The sequence below is a fragment of the Lampris incognitus genome, chromosome 21 (assembly GCF_029633865.1).
Source record: "Lampris incognitus isolate fLamInc1 chromosome 21, fLamInc1.hap2, whole genome shotgun sequence".
NCBI lineage: Eukaryota > Metazoa > Chordata > Actinopteri > Lampriformes > Lampridae > Lampris > Lampris incognitus.
Window position 1 is genome coordinate 6,581,188 of NC_079231.1, and position 25,801 is coordinate 6,606,988.

The 25,801-nt window shown below is 44.5% G+C and overlaps 1 protein-coding gene across 1 annotated transcript; it reads right to left on the bottom strand.

Moving 5' to 3' along the window:
* Positions 1–7,384: 7,384 nt before the first annotated feature.
* Positions 7,385–23,101, bottom strand: LOC130131578 (protein EFR3 homolog B-like). Its single transcript, XM_056301327.1, has 22 exons — positions 22,991–23,101; positions 21,432–21,508; positions 21,096–21,223; positions 20,697–20,847; positions 18,668–18,789; positions 18,190–18,339; positions 17,809–17,922; positions 15,663–15,741; positions 14,764–14,899; positions 14,366–14,500; positions 13,964–14,075; positions 13,345–13,396; positions 13,046–13,226; positions 12,526–12,596; positions 12,139–12,300; positions 11,627–11,758; positions 11,326–11,393; positions 10,916–11,043; positions 10,608–10,696; positions 9,788–9,836; positions 8,117–8,217; positions 7,385–7,578 (listed from the first exon to the last, which is right to left on the bottom strand). The coding sequence occupies exons 1-22, from the start codon at positions 22,995–22,997 to the stop codon at positions 7,444–7,446; spliced, it is 2,379 nt and encodes a 792-aa protein (XP_056157302.1). The 5' UTR covers positions 22,998–23,101; the 3' UTR covers positions 7,385–7,443.
* Positions 23,102–25,801: the final 2,700 nt, after the last annotated feature.

Sequence of the window (25,801 nt, forward strand, 5' to 3'; positions counted from 1 at the left end):
ATGGTTAGTATGATACCTCTCTGCCTTGTTGTTGGTCTCACTGCTGAAGTGAAAGAATTTTCGACCAAAATTGACCCACAGCTCAGCATAACTGAACCAATTGGTCTTCAGGTAGGTTGTCACATGAGTACTATCTAAATAGGTGTCAATCTCGCTGCACTTCTGCGCAGACACACTCCGAATTTCTTCTTCCTGAAAAACAGATTTATGACTGAGATCCTACAACATGAATATCACTATTAAAGGCTGTTAAGTATCATTAAGCATCTACAAAGATTGAAGAAGTTCTTTGTAATTAGTCCTTAGCTGTAGCTACATACTACAGCAGAGGTGGGCAAACTAAGGTCCGGGGGCCACATGCGGCCCAATGGGCTATTTAATCCGGCCCGGGGAGCCTTATCGGAGTAAGCCAAAGTAAATCAGGTTGTAGGCCTGATTAGTCAAAAAAGGGTTGCCATACTCAAGAAATACAATCAGCACCAATCCCTTCTCACCCAGCATTCTAACGTGTCCTCACAAGAAAGTGGGGCTACTGGTTTGAGATTAGCACCAAATTTACTGGCTTCTCAAAATATTTTTCCTGCCAATATGCCGACATAGGTCTACAAAATTGTTAGTTGACCCCTAACCTCCATCAAACTAGTTGCCAGCGCCAACCCGCTCATCGGTCAATATCTAAAACCCAATGTGGTCCTTCAGCCAAAATAATTGCCCACCCCCGTACTACAGGCTCAATCCCAACTCCAAAAAAATTGGGATTTTTACATTTTTTAAAAATTACAAAAGGCAATGATTTGAAAAACATGCCAACCATATATTTGATTGAGAATGGTACAACATATCAGTTGTTAAAACTGCAATTTCTGTTTTTTGGGTGATATTTATCGGCTTGTACAAAGTTATGTCATTTGTGCCATAATAGTAAACAGGATTCAAAATCTATAATTCACCAATTGATTAGCACTGGGCTTATGAATATTAAAAAAAAGAATATTACCGTTAGGCATGCTTTCATTGACACCATGGCATGTATGACCACATTTCTCTGTTCAGCTGTCAAGTGCCCTCCATCAGTCTTCACAAGCCACCTATTAACAGCCTACAGCAGCATACCAAAATGCTTTAGATGCAACTTCAATAAGCATTTCATGAGGAAAACAGATCCCACAGTTGCCTTGCTCAATTCCAGTTTTAAGAATTAACACTTTTTCTTCTGGAAGTACCTAACCAGCTTCACTTTTTCTATTTGTCTATTTTAATTTCAACTGGACAATATTCTTCATTTCCCTGTCAAAGGACAATGAAGTGTAATCATTCACTTTACCTGAAGTACATGGAACCAACAAAGGAGAACCTTCGCATCTGGAAAAACACATTTGACTGCATTGAGCACCTTTAGGTCATGGTCAATCATTACAGACCTGTAGCATTTGAGAAAAAGAAAAAGTGAGTTGTAACAGTTAAATATACCTCAAGTCAAACATTTCCGTCGACTACACTAAAATCTGTTAATAATCTGTTTCTCTTGCCATATCAGAAAAAAAGGTAAGTAAGGTAAGTACTTCCTTTTGAACCATCTAGACCTCTCAAGTCATCTGGCACAGGTTTGCTTTCTGTCCCCAGAGTCAGAAGTAAACATGGAGCAGCGTTCAGATTTTACGCTCCACGTCTGGAATAAACTACCACAAAACAGCAGGTCTGCCGAAACCTAGTTTGTTCAAATTAAATACCTTCCTATTTGCTGCTGCCTTTCATTAAATTAGAAAACTATGCAACTTTATTTTCATGTTTTTATGTGCTTTTAAATGTACTCTTTTAAATGTTGTCCTGCTCACTGTCCTTTGTTTTGATGTATCATAAATGTTTCATGTGAAGCACTTTGAATTGCCTTTTGGTTGTGCTTTATAAATAAACTTGCCTTACCTAAGTTTTTTGTTACTGTTAGCAAGCGCTAGCTAGCTAGTTCGTGAGGGGGTCGGAACTGATAATCTCAAACACAAGTTATAAACTAGATAAGGCTATAATTCATCCGGAAATACGTAAAAAAATCTAACTCAGAAACCCCAAAGGTAAGAAAGGGTGGTGCTGGCTTACTGGGCTAGACAAGCAAGCTGGCTAGCTACGTTACTTACACTTACTTACACGATCATTCATGCTCCGGTCTCCTGGTTGTCAGGAGCAACTGCAAGACAGCAACGAGGTCGGCAATCCCAGTGGCAAGGTTAAAATGGTATGGTCCAAGCATAGGGGTGTACGAAATCGTTGGAAAACAAGTATGAATGACATTTTAAGTAGTTCGACTGTCTGTGTTGTTATTTTACCTTTTTTGGCGAGGGAGTTAACATTATCCTTCATGATATATTTTTGGGGGGGGACAAATTCACCTCTTCTAAATATTGAGGGGGACATGTCCACTCTGACCCCCCATAAATTACGCCTGTAGCCCTGGGACGAGGAGAGACTAAACTGCCCTCAGCAAATTATGATGTAACCCCCCTGAGGGCAGGAGAACAGGGGCGATTCTAGGATCAGACCTTTAGGGGGGCTCAGCCCCTTATAAGAATGACATGCATATAGTGGCTTGCAAAAATGTTCAATCAGCCACGTGCCCCAATCCCAAAAGTGAAGAATACATTTATACTCTGTTGCTTCAATCTTCGAGTGGCAGTGATACAGTTCAAGCCATGTTTAGAATGTTATGAAGAGTCTGTGCTGAGACTTGGAAAATGCTATCTATACATGTGAAGTACAAGCAACTTGATAGAGCTCAAACTGACTTGCCAATGTGCAGACAACTGCGTGTGTGTTACTATAATTAAGAGATGTCATTTGTTCAGCTACTCTCTGCTGACCATTTTACACCTGTTAATAAAAGCATTTCCTCTTATACATCAATTATTCAATTATGTGACTAGAAAGACAACAAATCTGAGAACACTTACCTTAAATGTTGAGCCACAAAACCATCACTTGGTTTTACAAAGGTAGAAAAATATTGAGTAAATGAAAAAGAGTTTAAAAGTCACTTTCTTCATGAACTACCAGCATCAAAAAATAAAAGATAATGAGAGTAAACAATAACTGAATAAATAAAGATTGTTTCCACATTGGCTCAATTCAACCCAAACCCACCCAACAAATAACATATATGGTTTAATAGGATAGCGTTTTAATGGGGATGTCCTGTTTACACTGACATATATTTAAAGTGTACTTCTGGAAAGCATTTAATGTGGGAAAAACACATAGGGTTAGGGTTAGGGATAGGGAAATGCATGTAAAATTATATTGTGAATGGAATGCTTTTTTTCTCGGCTTAAGTTACTGTTTTGCCACTATAACAATTTTGACTTCAGTATCTGTCCACTTTCTCACCTGGTTCTTCATGCTCTTGATCTCTCTCTTTTCATCCCCTCTCTCTGCATCCTTCACTCTCCCTCTTTGCACTGACAATCACACACAAAAATGTTGTATTCAACTGGAAAATTACATTGGCCTATACTCTGTTAATAAATAAACCAAAGGTGATGGTCAGGTATTTAGCAGACGTTTTCATCCAAAGCAACTAACAAAGACACAAACAAACAGAGTATCTGCAGTGTAAATAAAGGTAAGGGAAGGTTGGGGAGAATACACATTTAATAACAGTATATCAATACACTGCTTAGTGATGTGAATTTATTGTGGAGTCCACTGCAATACAAAACAGCAGCTGCCTTGGTATTATAACGGGCCTTCCTTGACTACCTGACCATTTTCTCACCTGGTTCTTCTTGCTCTCTCTCTCTTTCTGCTGACTCCATCCTTCTCTCGCTCCCTCTCTTCCTCTCTCCCTATTTGTGCTGTCAACCAAAAGGAAAATGTAACAACCAAACAGAGACCAAACAACCAAACAGAGAATTTATAATCTAATAAAAACTAAATGGATTGCTGTGGGCAACATAGTGAGACAACGTCTTTTTGACCTTACTCTCTCACCTGAACCTCGCTGTTTTCCTTTAAAAAACTTTTTTTTAAAATCGTACATCCATCTATGAAAAACAGACATTTCCAATGAGTCAGGGTTTGTTCCAGTGCTTCAATTCACTGTCCACAAAAGTACTGTAACATCGGTTAGCTCCTTAGCTGGAAACTGTGCTAGCAGACTAGCTTAGAGAGCTAACATTAGCCGATAACCTCCAGCGAACTATGTCAGCTAACGTTCTTTGACACAAAATGGAACAATAACCCGCCCAGACACTTCCTGTTATAACGCCAATTTGACCCAACGTTCTCAGAAGATTCAGCAATTTTATGTTAACGTTTCAACTTACTTGTGTTTTTAATCTGCGCCACTAAATTCACAAGCAGACTATTTTAAAGTAAATTAAAGTGCTCATCTTATTCATTTTTGGGATTTATTGGCGGTTGGCAAAGACTCGCGGGCTCCTTTTCTTCTTCCCCTTCGACTGATGTGGCGAACTAAAGGTGCATGCCGCCACCTATTGGACCGGAGTGTGTAACAGCATGACTTTTGTAAAGAATAGGCTACTGGAGATTAGGCAAAAACGTGTTTAATCAAAGCCATTTGAGCTTGTGTTTAACAGATAAGTTCGCAAAATCTAACGTAAGAGGGCTCCAAGGATTTCAGAAAATGATAATAATGCCAATTAATTATTATTATCATTCTGATTATTTTTAGGGGTGCTGAGAGGAAATTTAGGGGTGCTTGAGCACCCCTAAAAAGGGTCTAAAATCGCCAATGCCCCCCCCTTCCAGGCTTAACCTCTGGACGCCCTCTGCTGGTTAGTCTGGGAAACGACAGAGAGAAAGTGAGGTTTGAGAGAGAGAAGAGGATGTGTCTGATATTTATTGATTAATGTAATTAACTGTAAATGAAAGCATTAAAAACCATAAAGAGAATTTGCAAGCAAAAGGAATTTGAGTTGTTGTCGTCACTGGTACTCTCACCTCACGATTAAGAACGTCTACATCTTTACTCCCAGCCCCGTGTGGACTTCACAGGTTTCCCCTTGTTCTTGATGGGGGAAACGGCGACTCATAATTTTCTATATGTACAAATGGAGTGTGTAGGGTCATGTGATGGACAGGAGGCCCCTGCCTTCTTCCCAATGCATGCTGGGAAAGACACCCCCCATGATCCTGAATTGAATTCAACGGAGCAAATTAATGAAGATCTACATCCTTGTACACAAGAATCCAATCAACCAATCAACACCCATAGATGATGTTGATTGGGTGGCTTAATTATAAACGACATGACAGGGCGCAAATGTGATAAATTAAATAGTTTATTGATGTTCATCTTTCATTTTTAGCTACAATATGTACAACTATCACTGACACACTTTATATGTTAGGAGTCATAACGCACAAGAAAGTTGGAAAAGACCTCAGTGACATTTTAGACACACACACACACACACACACACACACACACACACACACACACACACACACACACACACACACACACACACACACTTATTCAACAGGACAACAGCATCAACAAGTCTTTTTGGGGTGTTTGTTTTGATTTCTTGGGAGGAACTTCGATGTCAGTCGGTTCAGAGGAAAAACACAATCACAACAAATATCATCACTGTTTTCAACAAAAATCACAACAACAGTTTTTAAAAAGGTTTTTTTTATGGGAGCTATCACTATTGGAAGCACAAGTCTACTAATTTGACCCCACCCAGATGTTGAGCCACGTTCAGAAGATGTGTGAAAATTCAGCTTCAAAAGTTGAAATAACGCTGTGCAGGTGAATTTAACTGCTTCATGCGGATAAAACAAGCCTCCCAAGACAAAAGCGGTGTCCAGATTGTAAGTACATTTCTACCTAAAGTGTATACTGGATACTACTGAAGCATACGACTACCCAGTACACAGAATGCAGTATGCATCCTGTACTACGTAGCCTACACTTGGCGGACTCACAGCCAAGCAGAAATGAACCTTTGCCAGATGTGGGTATGTGTCCTGGTCGCTGCACTAGCGCCTCCTCTGGTCGGTTGGGGCACCTGTTCAGGAGGGAGGGAGAACTGGGGGGAATAGCGTGATCCTCCCACGTGCTACATCCCCTGGTGAAACTCCTCACTGTCAGGTGAAAAGAAGCGGCTGGTGACTCCACATGTATTGGAGGAGGCATGTGGTAGTCTGCAGCCCTCCCTGGATCAGCAGAGTGGGTGGAGCAGAGACCGGGAGGACTCGGAAGAGTGGGGTAATTGGCCGAATACAATTGGGGACAAAAAGAGGGAAAAATCCTCCCCCCAAAACAGAAATGAACCTTTGTAACACCAAAACCTCGGTCACTTTTGCGTTGCCCATTACGATTCAGCCCTAACTCTCATGCTAAAATATATTTTAACATGGAAATGACAAAAAAACAAAACGGGTATGCATTTCCTGATGCCAGCTGATGCTCCTCTTGCTAGGTCGCCCGCCATATTTGTTTGGAAAACTTTCCTCTGGCCGATCGTCTCCCCAGAAGCAACAAAGGTGCAAAGAATTATGGGATGGTTGTGAATGTTTAGTGACCATAAGCTGCAGGTTTTGTATTTTCATCTATGTCGTACGCATCCACAGATCTTTAATATACTAAATTTGTACACTGACAGTGTGCGTACTAAAATTTGTATATTATTAGAATGTAGTACGAACAACTCACACACAGCTACTAATAGTTAATGAGTTATGACTTGAAGCAGGTTCAAAGGTCACTGCAAGTCCTTCTGGGAACGCTGACCATGTTTCACATGGACCTTCTGACTTTAGCTGGCTTCGGAACAAAGACAAGCCCAGAAACCAAACCTGTCAATCAATTACTGTCCTATTTTGTAGTGCGGTTACCTCGGACCGGCAACATGCGGGTCCAAAAGTCTGCAGGTAACAAGCAGACGGGGACACTGTGTGATGGAAACAACTGATGTGGTGCGTGGTGGGATCACAAACTACATCATCTTGAACCCCTTTGGCACATGATCATATATCATAGGTGGTGATTGTCAGGAAAGCTTCTTTAATATTGTAGCGAATTCTGAGGGCAGCCAGGAACTGCCACAGCCGGGACGAGAACCCGGGTCCCCTGCACCACGGGTGACTGCGCTAACCAGTCAACTAAAGGGTCTGACCTGTTAGCCAAGGGCGAGCGAGTCTATACGTCCGTGGTCGTTACACTAACCCCCTCCTTCAGTCGACTAAAGGGTCAGACCCCTTAGTTGACTGGTTAGTGCCGTTGCCTGTGGTGCGGGCAACCCGGGCTCACTTCCCGGCTGCCACCTGAATTTGCTACAATACGAACCTTCAAAGAAAAGCAATAACTAACAAATAAATAGTAATCATCAGCGAGGTGGCCCTCTGGATTAAAATGCTACTTATTTTCAATGACTTGCCGGACGTAACCCGACACGGCTCTGTGTGTGTGTGCGCTTCCTTGGTCTAGTAGACACACAGGTCAGGGAACTTCATCTCGTAGAGGGGGGTGGAGCGGGGCAGGGAGCCTCCTGACGGGGAGGGCAGGGCCCTGATGGTGACCTCAAAGATCTCCTCCAGCTTAGACTGCAGCAAGGAGGCCTGGAGAGAGAGAGAGAGAGAGAGAGAGAGAGAGAGAGAGAGAGAGAGAGAGAGAGAGAGAGAGAAAGGATTTCGGTGATGGATTAGTCTTTATTACTACCCTCACTGACATCATCATAGCAAAGGCCTTCCTCACTGTCATCATCGACAACGATTCATCTACATTTTCTCATTTAGTGGACGTTCTTATTCAAAGCGACTGACAGGAAAGTCAGCATGAAGCAGATTCATTTGTGTGTCAACCTATGGCCATCTTAAAGCACTAAATAATAACCATACCATAGCCAAGCGTGTATATAATAGGTACCAGTAATGTATAGGTGGCCAATAATGACGCCACTAAAAGGAGATTGAAATTACAACTTAATGATTAGGCTGATTTAGGATCACACACACACACACACACACACACACACACGCACACACATTAAAAAGCCATCTTCGGTCTAGTTCTTCAGTTCTATTGGACTTTTAGCAACGATATATTAAATCCAACCAATAGGGCGGTCGCGAGGGTTAGAGGTCACATGGCACCCACCCTCGCCCCACAGTGGGCAGCGATCTCCTCAAAGGGGGCGGTCTGAAACCTCTCCACCAGCTGCCTCCTCCTCTCCTGCTCCTCCACACTCCCACCGTCCACTGGGGAGAGAGAGATAGAGAGAGAGAGAGAGAGAGAGAGAGAGAGAGAGAGAGGGAATGTTCAAGGCTGGATTACGGACCGGGCATGCCGGGCCAGTGCCCCGGGGCCCCGGACCATGAGGGGCCCCAAAAGGTCAGAGGTATTGTGTTCGCATATAGTAGGGATCCCCAGTCATACCCTACGAGGGACGTTTGTTCCAACCATGAGTCGTGATGCAGGGCCCAAGCTAGCCTCTATTGATGCAGGACTCAAACTAGTCTCTATTGATGCAGGGCCCCAAGCTACAGTCTCTATTGATGCAGGGCCCCAAGCTACAGTCTCTATTGATGCAGGGTCTCAAGCTACAGTCTCTATTGATGCAAGGTCTCAAGCTACAGTCTCTATTGATGCAAGGTCCCAAGCTACAGTCTCTATTGATGCAGGGCCTCAAGCTACAGTCTCTATTGATGCAGGGTCCAAAGCTACCGTCTCTATTGATGCAGGGCCCAAGCTACAGTCTCTATTGTTGCAGGACTCAAGCTACTAGTCTCTACTGATGCAGGGCCTCAAGCTACAGTCTCTACTGATGCAGGGCCTCAAGCTACAGTCTCTATTGATGCAGGGTCCAAAGCCACAGTCTCTATTGATGCAGGGCCCAAGCTAGTCTCTATTGTTGCAGGACTCAAGCTAATAGTCTCTACTGATGCAGGGCCCCAAGCTACAGTCTCTATTGATGCAGGGCCCAAGCTAGTCTCTATTGTTGCAGGACTCAAGCTACTAGTCTCTACTGATGCAGGGCCTCAAGCTACAGTCTCTACTGATGCAGGGCCTCAAGCTACAGTCTCTATTGATGCAGGGCCCAAGCTAGTCTCTATTGTTGCAGGACTCAAGCTACTAGTCTCTACTGATGCAGGGCCCCAAGCTACAGTCTCTATTGATGCAGGGCCCCAAGCTACAGTCTCTATTGATGCAGGCCCTAAGCTACAGTCTCTACTGATGCAGGGCCCCAAGCTACAGTCGGGGGGGGGGGGGGGCAATGGACGTGTGTGCTCCGGGGCCCCCTGGTGGGTTAATCCGGCCATGGGAATGATGGGATGGATGGTAGGTATCTCTCTGTACAGAGTGCAAGGAAGACGGGCCTAAAATCACTGCAGGGTGAGGAGAGGAAGGTCCAGCACATCACCCAGAAACATGAGAGTGTTGCCAAGTACTTTTAAAAAGAAAGTGATTATCTTTTTTCATTATTTTATCATTTCATTGAGATTGACTAATAGCAAACGTGGCTGGTGGTAAAGTACACAGGACACAACACACACACACACACACACACACACACACACACACACACACACACACACACACACACACACACACACAAACCCCTCACAAAACAACAGGAATATGTTTATGATTGACCAGGGGAAATACAGAGTAAGGAGAGGATGAGAAAAAAGGAAGATAAATGAAAAGAAGGGAGGGAGGGATGCGGAACACGAGGAGGTAGAGCAGAGCAGCCATGCATCTCCTGTTGCTCTCTACTGGCACCAAAGGGAAACACTATCTAGAATCTACATGGAGGAGGAGGCTCACCGATGGTGCTCTTCAGCGTCTCAAAGGTGATCTGCTCTACCGGAGACTTCTATAGACACACAGACACACAAAGACAGACAGACAGAGGAAAAAAATAAACATTGATCATCAGTAAATGTGTTTAGATGTGTGACTACAGATTCAGTGTTAACCCCCCCCCCACACACACACATGTTAATTCACCTTATAAACTGGGACTAAAAACCAAGCAACATGTGGACTTCCATGATTATCAAATTGATGATTTTGCTCAATTAATATTTACTATTAATATTTAATATTTACTATTGGCTGTTGTTTTGCTGTTGTGTTATTCAACCTTTGGTAACACAGCTCCTCTTGGTGGCAGAAAGCCAGACACACAACCTAAAGACCACATGTTCAAATCCCATGAGAAGAGGATGATGAATGCCAAATGTGCATAAAACAAAAAGGCACCCCACAGTTTTGTGCTCACCTTTTAGTGCCAAAGTGCCCTTGAGTGAAGGCACTGAGCACTAAATTCTGCTCCGGGTGCACCTGCTGTCTACCGTGTGTCAACATGAGTGTGCTTCTCCCTCCCATCACACGAAATCACGTGAACTCAGAGAGAGAGAGACAGAGAGACAGAGACAGAGACAGAGAGGGAGAGAGCTTGAAAGAGAGAGAGAAGGAGAGAGAGAGGGGGAGAGAGAGAGAGAGAGCGAGAGAGAGAGAGAGGGGGAGAGAGAGGGGGGGGAGGGAGAGAGGAAGGGAGAGTGACACCCCGAGAGAGAGAGAGGGAGGGAGAGAGAGGCAGAGACAGAGAGAGAGAGCGAGATAGAGAGAGGGAGACGGGTACCTGCTGTATTTCTGGGTTGTAATGTGGCTCCATGTCCTGTAAGGAGACGACATCTCCGATACTCTTCCTTTTAGATAGACGATCCTCATCTGACAGCACGAATACACATATATAAACACACACACACACATGCAGACACACAAGCACAGACATAAATACACACATCAAGACACACGAGTATAAACCTGCACATACTCAAGTAATATACACAGACAGACAGAAAGATAGATGAACACCCAAGTTTATTTATATGGGCATATGTCAGTGTGTGTGTGTGCGCGTGTGTGTGCGAGTGTATAGATATATACCAGATATCTGGGGTGTGTATGATGTGTTGAGTTTGTCTGTGTTGTAGCCGTTTCCTCCCATAATCTCTGAAATCTTCGTCTGGATAAACAAATACTGCTCCCCGATGTCCAAAACAGCCTCTGGTAGCCTGACACACACACACACACACACACACACACACACACACACACACACACACACACACACACACACACACACACAACATAAGATAGCTTGCCAATAACCAACAATATAATGCACAAATGATGTGCAGCACATCTCTCCCTCCTTTTCTGTGGGCCACGTCGTGGCTCTGACATGTTTCCTGTGGTGCCCTGACTGAAAACTGCGTGTTCGGTGTTTTGCTGTTCTTATGTTAACTAGTGCACTGCTCATGTTGTCAGCAGAACAAACAGAAGGGCACACAGACCTTGGGGTCTCAGTGAAGAGGTCGCTGGGCAGAAGGTAGGGCATCTCTTTCTGTCTGAACTCTATAACCTGTGGGCAAGGTCAACAGACATTAAACAGCTGACAATATACTTCTCTATTATTAACACACACACACACACACACACACACCCATATGCAGAACACACAAACAGATAGGACCAGGCTATTATCAGACGTTTGGAAATCACATCAATCGATACAGACAGACAAACACAAACACACACACACACACACACACACACACACACACACACACCGACACAAGCAGAGGACGGCAGTACCTGGCGGACATGCTGGCAGAACGCTGGGATGCTGGTGAGATGGGAGAGGAGGCTGAGGAAAGCGGCTGACAGGGCGTGGATAGCACAGCGGTTGTACACCGACAGCTGCTCCTGGTTGGCCAGAGCCAGCTCCTTGAGAGGGAATTAACCAATCACAGGCAGAGAGAGGACAGCCAATCAGCGATAAAAGAAAAGCTGCAAACAGGAAGGTTTGGATCTGATGGGATGTAAGGGTATTCCCGATATGGACGAATTTCTTTTTCCTGGAAATTTCTGAGACATAAACTAAAAATATTAACAACACGTGACTCAAAGACAGTCTGAACTTAGAGGACGGGTGAGAAACTATAACAAACACTTTTATCCAAATCAATTCACATGTGCCGACTTGAAGGAATTTAATCACTAACTCCGGCAGTGTAAATGCCCTTGTCTACCTACCCTGATCAACCACCGCCTTTAATGGCTTCTCAACACACATTTCCTTGTTGTTATTTGCATCTGTCTCCTACCTGCAGAGCGAGGACCAGTCTGACCAAGTCCACCACCACCTCCTCACTGGCCAGCTCCACGCTGAGCAGAGCCAACAGCATGAAGAGAGCCTCATAGTGACTCCGTCCACTGTTCTCCTCTTTGCAGCCAAGGAAGATGTGCCTATAGAGTCGCTGAGCGTGCTTCACACATGCACGCGCACGCACACACACACACACACACACACACACACACACACACACACACACACACACACATAACTCATTCTGAATAACTACCATTCACCACTGTTTCTAATTCTATTGAGTAATGATTCAATTGTATAGACTCCTTGGATCAGTTCATTAAACTATGATTGGACTGTCTACTTCTTGGAACACACACACACACAAACACACACACCCTACCTTCCTCATGAAGAGGTTGTCTTGTTGAGAGCATTTATCCACCTTCAGGTTTAGAACTGAGACATCAGACACTCTGTAGAGAGACAGACAGACAGACAGACAGATGGACAGGACAGACAGACAGACAGCATGACAGAAATTTGATCATCACAGTAAAATGGGCCACCAGTTTAAGTGCCACCAAAGTAATCATATGTTTCATACAGTGTAGCTATATAACAGCATACACCTGTCTGGTGTCCAAATTTGGGTAAAAATCTGAATCTGGCCCTACACCAATACAGCACACAGTATTGCACTACATTGCTGTTGTTTGATTCCCCCTGAAAATCTTAACTCATACCCATAGTCTTCAGCAACCTAATATCCACTGGATATGTTTGAAAATGGCAGATGTCATCAAACCTACTTTCTACCCGATCCCATTCAATTTGAATTAGTTTGTCTTACGTTTTGAATTATTGTTGTCATTCACACCCCGAACACTAGAGGACAGTATTCAGATCAGTGTGTGACTAGCGTGCTGACCTGATGGTTTTCAGGGTGCTGGCGTTGTGGTGTCGGTCAATGAGGGAGGTGAGGATGGACAGAACCAACAACCGGATCTCGGGGTCCTCCATCAGGGTGTAGGAGAGGAGTGGCTGTAGGAAGGAGCTTGGTAACGCAGTCAGCATGTTAGTGCTGTCGTAGCTTTGCGCCACCTGCAGGCGGAGAGAGGTAATACACACTGACACACACACCCAGAGGAGAGGAAACGGGAACTCCAGTTGGAAACAGTCTCTGATGCTGTGAGAGACTGCAGTGACTAACACCTCTCACCTGAAGCAGAGACTTCAGTAGCATCACCTGGATCATTCTGCTGCCTTCAAACCTGAGAGAGAGACCGAGAGAGACCCAGCAAGACAGACATAGTGACAGAAACAGAGACAGAGAGACAGAGAGACGGGAGTGGTAAGTAACCTTGTCTCTATTAACAAATCAATATTTCAATCATTCAGATGTGTTTTTTTGTATTGAATAAATATTGCAATCATCTCTTTATTCTGTTGTTTCCTGTCATCTTTGTGTATTGCAACGCCTCGTCGCTGTGTTTGTATCTGATTTGACAAAATTGTTGTGTTTTTTTAAGTTGTCAGTTGTGCAAATGAATTCAAATGAAAATTTGTGCTGAACAGAATTGAAATTAAAGGGAAAAAGGCAGAGCGACGGGGACGAAAAGAGAAAAAAAGCACAGACACGTATTTCTTTTTAATAGAGACAGGGAGAATAGAAGGAGTGAGAGAAAGAGAGACACAAAGAGAAAGAGTGAATGTGAGAACTTGAAGAATTGATTATAAGTTTGGAATTTCTAAGGGGAAATCTGCATGACCTCCACTTTGATTTGAAACACACACACACACACACACACACACACACACACACACACACTAGACGGTACCCAGAGTTGGGGGAGCCCAGGACAGGGTAGATTCCAGGAACAGGGATCTTGCCCATGATGAAGAGCATGACCTCTGACCTCTGGTAAATGGGGAGTTTGTTGGCGAACGAGCCTGAGGTAAGCATAGAAGAGCAGAGTCAGACTACAAAGGATGTTTGAGAAGAACACCTTTAGTTCCTTCTATCTATCTATCTATCTATCTATCTATCTATCTATCTATCTATCTATCTATCTATCTATCTATCTATCTATCTATCTATCTATCTATCTATCTATCTATCTATCTATCTATCTATCTATCTATCTATCTATCTCCATTAATCAATCAATTCCCAAGTCAAGCAATCAAAATACCAACAATAAAAACAAACCAATCAAATGACCAATCAGAGCTGACACTACCTATGGTCCTGATGACAGCTTCCTGTAGCTGGGTCTCCTCGGTGGGGGAGGTCCTGGAGAATCCAGTCAGCTGGTAGTCGACACTCTGCCTCAGCTGTCTGAGCAAAGTGTTAAACACCTCCAGCACTGTAGGACCTACACACACACACACACACACACACACACACACACACACACACTCTTATATGTATATAGGCACACATCTATACATGTACATACACGTATACACAATATATAGACACTCTCTCTCTCTCTGTTTCTCTCTCTCTCTTTAACAGGTGGCAGGAGATTACAGGAAGAGCAGACCCATTATCGAGATGGCTTCCTGGCACACACACACACACACACACACACACACACACACACACACACACACACACACACACACATACACTGACCAACTGATCCGCTGGCCTCTATGACAGCTGCCTCAGACAGAACCTCCACAATCCCGGCCCGGACCGAGGCTGGACTCTGACTGTTGGCGTCCAGATGACCCAACAGCTGCTGGATGACCAGATGGGAGTGCTGGCTCTGGAGGGCGGGGAAACCAGAGGGTTTCATCCAAAAGGGAGTAAGTATCATGACGAATATGCTGTACCAACTGTAACGATCTGATCCAGGACATCCATCCATCCATTATCCAAGCCGCTTATCCCAGTCGGGGTCGCGGGGATGCTGAAGCCTATCTCAGCAGTCATTGGGCGGCAGGCGGGGAGACACCCTGGACAGGCCGCCAGACCTTCACAGGGTCAATACACACACACATTCACACCTAGGGACAATTTAGTACGGCCGATTCACTTGACCTACATGTCTTTGGACTGTGGGAGGAAACCAGAGTCCCCAGAGGAAACTCACACAGACACGGGGAGAACATGTAAATGCCACACAGAGGACGACCCGGGACAACCCCCAACGTTGGACTACCCCAGGGTTAGAACCCAGGACCTTCTTGCTGTGAGGCAACCGCGCTAACCATTGCGCCACCGTGCCACTAATCCAGGACAGGATAAGAGCATTTAGAGCTCCAGTCCTGAAGACACCGGTGGCGATACTGGGAATCATAGTGGCGTTTATTTAAAATGAAACGAAACACATGGCCGAACCTGAGCTTTACTTATTGATGTAGTACTACCTGTTGATAAAGGTCTTCTACCTGCCTGCTCTGTCATAGCTGCCTGTTAGACACAATAACTCACTTAGCGTAAACTGAGCTTCACAGCAAGCAAACTGCAATTCAGTTCAGTTCAGTTCAGTTCAGTTCAAATCAGTTCAATTTAATTCTGTAACAGACCTGAATGGAGAACATGATGATCTGGAAACACCGAACCGCTAAACTCCTGCCCTCCCACAGACCATGGTTATCCAGGTGCCTTAACATAACAAATGCAACGCACACACAACATGCAACACACAGAAAACACAAAACAAAGCAAATTACAGTTAGCAGAGTATGTGAATATTTGTGTGTATTACATCAGTACAGCTCTGATAATGGTGATGATGATGATGAAGACGACTATGACAATGTGTGTATGGGTGTGTTTGTTTGCATATGTTAGTTTGTGTGTGTGTACGTGTTTGTGTGTGTATGCATGTGTGTGTAATATATCAGTACAGCTCTGATAATGGTGATCAGGATGATGATTCAATTCAATTCAATTCAATTTTATTGTCATTAAAAACAATGTGCAGGCACATGTTAAAAATGAAATGAGGGCTGTGGCTTCACCAAACAGTGCAAGACAGACACAGACAAACACAGCAAACACAATATAAGCTATACACACGAAGACCAAAAGCTAAAAATAAGTTAAAAAAAAAAAAGAAAAGAGATGGAGTACAAAATATTTAAAAATATCTACAGACATTCAGTGGGTAGCCAGGTTCAGGTGGGCAACAGCTTGTGGAAAGAAGCTGTTTTTGAGCCTGGTAGTGCGGGCTCTGAGGCTCCTGTAGCGCCTCCCAGAGCGCAGGGGGGAGAACAGTCCATGGTTGGGGTGGGTGGGATCTCTGCTGATGCTCAGATCCCTTTGAAGGCAGCGTTTGTGATAAATGTCTTTTATGGCTGGGAGCTGGGTACCGGTGATCTGCTGGGCCGCCTTGACGACCCACTGCAGAGCTTTCTAGTCTACTGAGGTGCAGTTGCCGTACCACACTGAGATGCAGCTGGTCAGGATGCTCTCTATGGTGCAGTGGTAGAAGTTGGTGAGAATTTTGGGTGGTAGACGGGCGCTCCTCAGCCTCCTCAGGAAATGCGGGCGTTGTTGGGCCTTTTTCACAAGGGCCTGGGTGTTTAATGTCCAGGAAAGTTCCTCGCTGATGTGGACTCCAAGGAATTTAAAGCTGGAAACACGCTCCACTTCCACCCCATCGATGTGTATGGGGGAGTGGCTGCAGCTTCTAGACCTCCTGAAGTCCACAATCAGCTCCTTTGTCTTCTGCACATTAAGGACAAGATTGTTGGTAGTACACCATGATGTGAGGTGCTCAATCTCGTCTCTGTAGGCCATCTCGTCATTGTTGGTGATACGGCCAACGACTGTGGTGTCATCTGCAAACTTAACTATAACATTTGAGGGGTGAGTTGGCAGGCAGTCGTGGGTGAAGAGGGAGAAAAGGAGGGGGCACAGAACACAGCCTTGAGGGGCACCTGTGCTGAGGGTCAGGGTGGAGGAGGAGTGGTCACCTAACCTAACAGACTGAGGTCTGTTGGTCAGGAAGTCCAGGATCCAGTTACAGAGGGAGGGGTTGAGACCAAGGGAGAGGAGTTTGGTGGTTAGTTTGGCGGGGATGATAGTGTTGAAGGCAGAGCTGTAATCTATAAACAGCATCCAGATGTATGTGTTGTTAAGTTCAAGGTGGGTCAGAGCAATGTGTAGGGCAGTGGCAATGGCATCCTCATTAGACCTTTAGGGATGGTAGGCGAACTGATGTGGGTCGAATGTGGGGCGGATAATATTTTTGTTGTGAGCCAGAACCAGTCTTTCAAAGCACTTCATGGCAATGGGGGTGAGTGCTATGGGTCGGTAGTCATTCAGACATGTGGATGTTGGTGTCTTGGAGACTGGAATGATAGAGGTGGTCTTAAAGCATGCCGGGACTTTAGATTGGGACAGTGAGAGGTTAAATACAGGTGTGAAGACCTCAGCAAGCTGGTCGGCACATTCCCGGTAGACCCAACTCGGTATGCCGTCTGGTCCGGCAGCCTTCCGTGTGTTCACTCTGCGCAGTGATTCTCTGACCTCTGCGACTGATAGAGTGAGCACCTGGTTTTCTGGGTGGCTGGGGATTTTTGTGGCTGGGTCAGTATTGTCCTTGTCGAAGCGGGCATAGAAATGAATCATCATCATAGAAATGATGATGTACATATGTATGGGTATGTTTGTTTGTATATGTTTGTGTGCATGGGTGTGTGTGTGTGTGTGTGTGAGAATTACATTAGCACAGGTCTGATAGCGGTGTTTATGTGACCATAGGCTGCTCTGCTCAGCAGTTCTCTGAAGCATCGTTCAGTTTGTTCAACTGGCCTGTCAATCTGTGACCCAGGGGAACTGCACACACACACACACACACACACACACACACACACACACACACACACACACACACACACACACACACACACACAAGGACACAGCCAGAAAACACGAATTGTGCTCAGAAATGTATTTTAATAAGATTTGAATAAACTGATGTTTATAATTTAGCTTGACTAATGTATTTCTGTAAAATAACAGCAAAGTTATGAGGCTATAGATGATCTGAAGAATGATTCACCATTGCAGTGTTCATACACGCACACTCACACACACACAGACCTGTGTGTGTTGGGGTCTTGCAGCAGGTTGAACAGCAGCGAGGGGATGATCTTCTCCATGTGACGCGGCTCCCAGATGTTTACCTGCAGTTCATCATTCACCGTCTTCCTGACCACACCCTGCAGACCCCGGATCCCTGCCAGCCGGATCCTGAAAAGAGAGACACACACACACACACACACACACACACACACACACACACAACAAGTAACGAGGTTTGAGTATTTGTGCATGTGTTTTTGGAGTTCAGTGGGTACACATTTGGTCTCACGAAAGAGAGAGAGAGCGAGAGAGAGCAAGAGAGAGAGAGAGAGAGAGAGAGAGAGAGAGAGAGAGAGAGAGAGAGAGAGAGAGAGAGAGAGAGAGAGAGAGAGAGAGAGAGAGAGAGAGAGAGAGAGAGAGAGAGAGAGAGAGAGAGCAAGAGAGAGAGAGAGAGAGAGTCAGGGATGAACAGAGCAATAGAAAGGTGGAGGCTCACTTGGTTCGGATGTCAGGGTCTTCGTAGTTGGAGTGACACATCTCGCTGAACCGCGACACAAAAAAGTCGTAACTGCGGTGGTAAGAGGCCGTGTCCTCCTCGATGTTTGCAAACTTTACAAACTTCACAAAACAAACAAAAACAAACAGTGATAACATCAACAACAACAATAACAACAAGAATAATAATAATCTACTACTACCACTTTCGGCTGTTCCCATTAGGGTTCGCCACAGCGGATCATCTGTTTCAACAATAACAACAATGATGATGATGATGATGATGATGATATAGACAATAATACAGTAGATTGATAATGTAAAGTTATGGGGTACAATTAAATACTATGTGTTCATGAAACAACAACGGTGAGCATCAAAAACAGCAAGTATTATCTTTGTTTTACTACACCCAGCAGTGAGTCTGTGTTAAAACACAGTGGGTTTGATTTATGGTGGGTTGTGAGAAGCTTGTTTTCCCTGTACAGATGAGACTGCTCTGATCTTAATGTGGACGGGGCTGAAGTCAACATGGCCGCCTGAGTCGTGAGCTGGAGATGCAGAGTGACACAGCATAAATACAGCAGTCAGGCTGGGGGGGTGAGGAGAGATGGCTTCTGGCTTAGTCTCCCCCATCACACATGTTCAACATCAGATAATCTCTGCAATTTCTAACTCTGTGCACCCGCATGTGTGTGTGTGTGTGTGTGTGTGTGTGTGTGCGTGCGTGCGTGCGTGTGTGTGTTTGTGGGGGCCTTCTCAGAACTCTGGCAGTGCCTGTGTTTAAATATAGCACTCTCGCATCTGGCCTCAAAACACACACACATACAGACACACAAAGACTTTGTGCAGGGCTCAGAAATATTAAGGATTAACGATTACACATGTAAATACATGTAAAACACACATGCAAACACACACACACACACACACGTACACATGTGCACACATATGTACATACAGCTTGGCATTCAGTCATGTTTTCAGACCGGACAGAAACCTTTCTTTATATCCATAGTGTGCGATTCAACACACACACACACACACACACACACACACACACACACACACACACACACACACACACACACACACACACACACACACACACCCATAATGCAGACCCCAACAATTTGAATAATTTCCGTCCAATCTCAAATTGTCCATTTCTTTCTAAAACACTTGAAAGAACAGTTGCATCTCAGGTACACACTCACTTGACTCACACCAATCTGTTTGAACAATTCCAGTCTGGTTTTTGCTCCATGCACAGTACAGAGACAGCCTTGGTGAAAATCACGAAGGATCTGTTGATGGCAGCTGACTCTGGGCTCTTAACCATATTTGTCCTTCTTGATCTGAGTGCAGCCTTTGATACCATCTCACATAACATCCTCCGAGAGAGATTAGCTTCCACTGGAATAACTGGCACCTCTCTTGACTGGTTTAGATCATATCTCACTGGCCGCACTCATTTTGTCCCAACTTAAAAATTTGAGCTCACAGTCCTTTCCTGTAACTACCGGTGTTCCCCAGGACTCTGTATTGGAACCCCACCTATTTATTATTTACCTATTACCTCTTAGCCACATTTTCAGGAAATTTGGCATTCAAGTTCACCGCAACGCAGATGACGCCCAGCTCTATCTATCCACCAAGCCTTCCTCCACTCTTCCGCCACAACCTTTTCTGACAGCTTACTAGAAATTAAATCCTGGTTTTCATACCACTTCCTCAAACTTCTTCTTTCAGCTTTTCTCCTGTTTTTCGGGGGTCACCACAGCAGATTTTACAGTTTCCATCAGGACCCTGTGAGGGCACAGCATCAATGCTGGCCATTGTTATTGCAGGCCTCGAGCAATCTGGAATGGTCTGGTTGGGGTCTAGATAATAATAATAATAATTATTATTATTATTATTATTATTATGTGCTACACATTCATGCAGTTCAACACACTACCCAATACAACCTCAGTCTTGCACTTCTGGTTACTGGTACATTTTTAAATATATACAGTAGATATACTGACCGAGTTGGTCCCCAGGATTTGCAGGTTGGGTTTGTCGGCCTCCAGCAGTTTTCTGACCATGGTGAGGAAGCTCTCCACAAACAGGTTGATACTCTGACAATGACACGCCATCAACAGCTGCTCCAGGGCCTCCATGGCAATACACACATAGCTACAATACACACACAACAGACAGATGGATAGATAGATAGATAGATAGATAGATAGATAGATAGATAGATAGATAGATAGATAGATAGATAGATAGATAGATAGATAGATAGATAGATAGATAGATAGATAGATAGATAGATAGATAGATAGATAGATAGATAGATAGATAGATAGATAGATAGATAGATAGGACAGATGATGATGATGATGACTGAGTTTGTATGTGTGTGTGTGTTGTCTATGTACCCATATCTGTGTCTGGCTACGTCTCTGGACAGTCTTTCGGACAGGTAGGCTCCGATACGATCCAACTTCTCCGGGGCTGAAAGGGCATAGAATGTCAACTTCTCCATGTTGGCTCTGACTAGACCCTCCTAAACACACACACACACACACACACACACACACAAATTCAAACAAATACATAGAGACACAGAAACATGCAGACAGAGACCGGAAGTGAAATGTAGAGTAAGTCAGGTTGTGACTGTGATTGTGATGAACTGTTTCCATGGTAACAGCTGGGTTGCAGTAGAAACAGTCCTGAACATCTGCCAAGCACAGGAAGTGACATGTCTTTACCTCCGGGTCTTCTGGGAAGATGTTGTCCACCAACCTTTTATAGCGTGGCCTGAGGGCCGAACAACAACCACACATGCCTGGAAAGAGACAGCGAGAGAGAGAGAAAGAGAGAGAGAGGGAGAGAATGAGAGAGAGAGAGAGAGAGAGAGAGAGAGAGAGAGAGAGAGAGAGAGAGAGAGAGAGAGAGAGAGAGAGAGAGAGAGAGAGAGAGAGAAACAGGAAAAGTGAGATAGAGATAGAACTGAAGTCTATCTAAACAACTGTAAGGCACCAAGAATCCATTACTAGTTTAGACATGGGTAATAAATCAAAAGCACATCATGGACAATTCATACAGCCATAACGCAACCCAAAACTCCCTCTCTCTGGTCTCTCTCTCTCTCTCCCTCTCTCTCTCACTCACTCACTCTCTTGCTGTCTCTCGTGCTCTCTCTCTCTCTCTCACTCTCTCTGTCCCTTACTCTCCCTCTCTCTTGTGCTCTCTCGCTCTCGCTCTCACTCTCTCGCCATTCCTTACTCGCTCTCTCTCTAACAGGTGGCAGGAGATTACAGGAAGAGCAGACCCATTATCGAGTTGGCTTCTTCAGCGGTTACAGATGCAGCTTACTCAGGGTCTATCTGCTTTTGCAGAACAGTTTTTGGATTAATATTTACTTAATTGCATGCAAACTATAGCCACATAAAATAAATGTGGCTATAGCTTGCATGTCATGTTGAGTGCATTTAGCGTAGGTGTGATCATATAAGTGACATGTCATCATTACACACATACAACATCACATCATCACCATGAGAGCATCACATGTCACGTGCAGGTAGATGGAAGACATCAACACACAGCAATATTAAAGGTGTTAAAGTAAGTAAGTAAGGGCACAACAGTGATATTAACTGCAGAACGCCATCACACACCGTCACATTTATCACTCCACACCCAGTTATCAGCCCCACAAGTCTTTCTGTTTCTCATCTTTGTCCTCATGAACTTCACTCACATGTAGCACCGAGACTATTCATTGCATAAACATGAGAAGGTTGGGTTTTCAACCGTCTTATGAATTTCAATGCAAACATGCAGACCAACAGCACATCCATGTTGTTGATATTGTGCCCAGGTACGCCACATTTTACCAGAATTTTTCACTTCCTGTGTAAGCTGGTGGTCTTTGGACGTGTTAAGTTGGGCTGAGAGTCGATCATTACAGCATTAGGTCACTGCGGCTGGGTGATGAATACACAACCGATCAATCTCCATGATGGCAGCGCGCACACACACACACACCAACAAACAATCCAAAAGCCCCATGGGGTCTGGAAAACAGCTCTTTGAACACACTGTATCTTCAAAGGGTTAATTCCTCTCTTTCTCTCCATCACTCCCCCCCCCCTCTCTCTTTCTCTGTTTCCTTGTCTCTTTAACCAACTCTCACAACAGAGTGCAGGATAAGCACACACAAAAACAGAGACAAAAAGACAGATAAAATCAAACAGAGAAAGAAGAAAAAGAGAGAGAGAGAAACAGAGAGAGAGATTAACAAATTCATCAGGTTGATTCTTACCGTACATGAGTGGATGCAATAATGCCACCCACACACACACACACACACACACACACACAATTCACATCCAAAGTGTCACTAATCTACACTCTACACACATATCAACACACACACACACACACACACACACACACACACACACACACACACACATATCACACACACTTGCTCACTGTCCGTCACTCTGCTTGTGGCCAGGCGATGTGTGACCTTGGTGTCGACAGCAACAGCATTCAGCTTAGAGTGGAAAACAATGTCTATCACACACACACGCACACACACACGCACACAAACACACACACACACACACACACACACACACCACCAATGCCACAATATAGTTTAATCCCCTACTCACACACACACACATGCACACACACACATGCACACACACACACCTCTTCATTCGGTGAGGGCGAGAGCGAGAGAAAGAGGGAGGGAGAGAGGGAGGAGTAAATGAAGGGGCGGGATAACTAGATGTAGAAGCAGTGGGTTGGTGCCTTGATGTGTCAGTCGCTAGGCTGCTCCTCCTCCTCCGTTCCCCCGCCTGCCGGTATTTTGCTCTGTGCAGAAGTGTGTGTGTTTTGCTCTGTGCAGAAGTGTGTGTGTTTTGCTCTGTGCAGAAGTGTGTGTATGTTTTTGGGCTGCAGTGTTTCTGGTGAGGTACTGAACACTCAATGGGACCGTGGTGTGCATCACTTGCCCAAAATGGTCTATTCTTATAACAGACTGTTCCTGGTATGAAAACAATTCAAATAAAGCCCAGACTAAAGTAAGGGACCGGTGATGTGGTGCTGCGATGCATTGTGGGTGGGTCTCCTAACCTCCTCCATCTCATTTTTATTTGTATTTGACAGCCTAAAAGGTGCATTGGGTAACTGAATGTGGTTATGTGTAGTTGCGGTTGCCAGTTTGGACGTATTAAAGAGTGTTATGGATATGGACTGCACATTCACTCTGTGTTTGATTTCCAGATCATCACTCAAAAACATTTGAAAATCCAGATCTTTTTTTTTTAAACCCCCCCCCTTTTCTCCCCAATTGTATCCAGCCAATCACCCCACTCTTCCAAGCCGTCCTGGTCTCTGCTTCACCCCTCTGCTGATCCGGGGAGGGCTGCACACTACCACATGCCTCCTCCGATACATGTGTTGCCAGCCAACTCTTTTCACCTGGCAGTGAGGACTTTCACCAGGGGGACATAGTGCGTTGGACGATCACGCTATTCCCCCCAGTCCCCCCCCCCCCGAACAGGCACCTTGCCCTGACCGACCAGAGAAGGTGCTAGTGCAATGACTAGGACACATACCCACATCCGGCTCTCCCACCCGCAGGCACGGCCAATTGCGAATGTGGGGACGCCTGACCAAGCTGGAGGTAACACGAGGATTCGAACCGGCGACCCCCATGTTGGTAGGCACCGGAATAGACCGCCACGCCACCTGGATGTCAGATCTTTTTTATCTTGTCATAATGTTAGTCAAGTTAAAATGGCTCTAATTTGTTAGCATACAATGATATTACAAGTTGGGGGGGGGGCAGTTTCTGCTGGTAACAGCTGTAAAGAGAGACTGGTAGCATCGTTAGCCGGCTAGCTGGATCCTGATGTAATACTAACAGGTTTTTATTATAATAACTCTAAGCCTTTACTCTGATCAGCCACTGAGTTATGCTGTGTGTGTGTGTGTGTGTGTGTGTACCAGGTTTTTCTATCCTAATGGGCACATTTGGTACCCATTAGGATAGAAAAACCTGAAACCACCCACCTTGTGGGGACATTTTATGGGTCCTCATGAGGAAAAGGGTGTATTTTAAGGTTAGGACTTGGGTTTAAGGTTAAGGTTAGAATTAGGATTAGGTTAAGGGTTAAGGTTAGGCATGTAGTTATGATGGTTAAGGTTAGGATTAATGAATGTAGTCAATAAGGGGTCCCCACAAGTATAGGGTGACATGGTGTGTGTGTGTGTGTGTGTGTGTGTGTGTGTGTGTGTGTGTGTGTGTGTGTGTACTGGGTCTGATCCTAGCCATGTGCAGTGGCTCAGAGTTTTAATCTGGTCTGAGAACAGCTGTAAGGAGGATTTATTATGAGAACAGGACCTCAAATATCTCCCAGTCTTGTTGGTATTTGAATTTATTTGAGACTTCAAGTGAAAATGAAAATATATGTTGAAACAACACTTATCTAATATGTTATTACTGGTAGCTTTAATAATCTTAGTGGTAAAAACTATATCCTATATTTTGCTGAAGTTATATTTTGGTTGTTTTAAACTGCAGCTATAGGACTAATGGATAAATCTCCATGACAGGGTGTGTGTAGGTGTAGTCTCAGAGGGCGGTGTTTTACTTGGGTTGGCTGTGTAGGTTTATACAGGTGTGTAGTCAGAGATGGCAGATTTACCTCACGGTGTTTATAATCCAAATAGAAAGGTGTTGGTGTAGTATGTGTTCTTAATGTGGTTTAGGTGTATGCAGGTGTAGTGTAGCGTAGTGTATGTGAAGGTGTACATGTAATGTTATATAGGTGAAGTGTAGTATAAGTGTAGTGTAGTGTAGTGTAGTATAGTGTAGTGCAGTACAGTGTAGTATAGTGTGGTGTAGTGTCATGTAGTATAGGTGAAGTGTAGTGTAGTATAGTGTAGTGCAGTACAGTGTAGTGTAGTGTGGTGTAGTGTCATGTAGTATAGGTGAAGTGTAGTGTAGTGTAGTATAGTGTAGTGTAGTGCAGTATAAGTGTCGTGTAGTGCAGTGTAGTATAGTGTAGTGCAGTATAGTATAGGTGTACTGTAGTGTAGTGTAGTGTAGTGTAGT

Coding starts and splice junctions, on each gene's coding strand:
- LOC130131578 (XM_056301327.1), bottom strand. Junction 12,597..13,045: donor GAAAACCATCAGGTCAGCAC/GCTAGTCACACA, acceptor CTCTCTACAGAG/TGTCTGATGTCTCAGTTCTA. Junction 11,759..12,138: donor GACTGGTCCTCGCTCTGCAG/GTAGGAGACAGA, acceptor TTCCCTCTCAAG/GAGCTGGCTCTGGCCAACCA.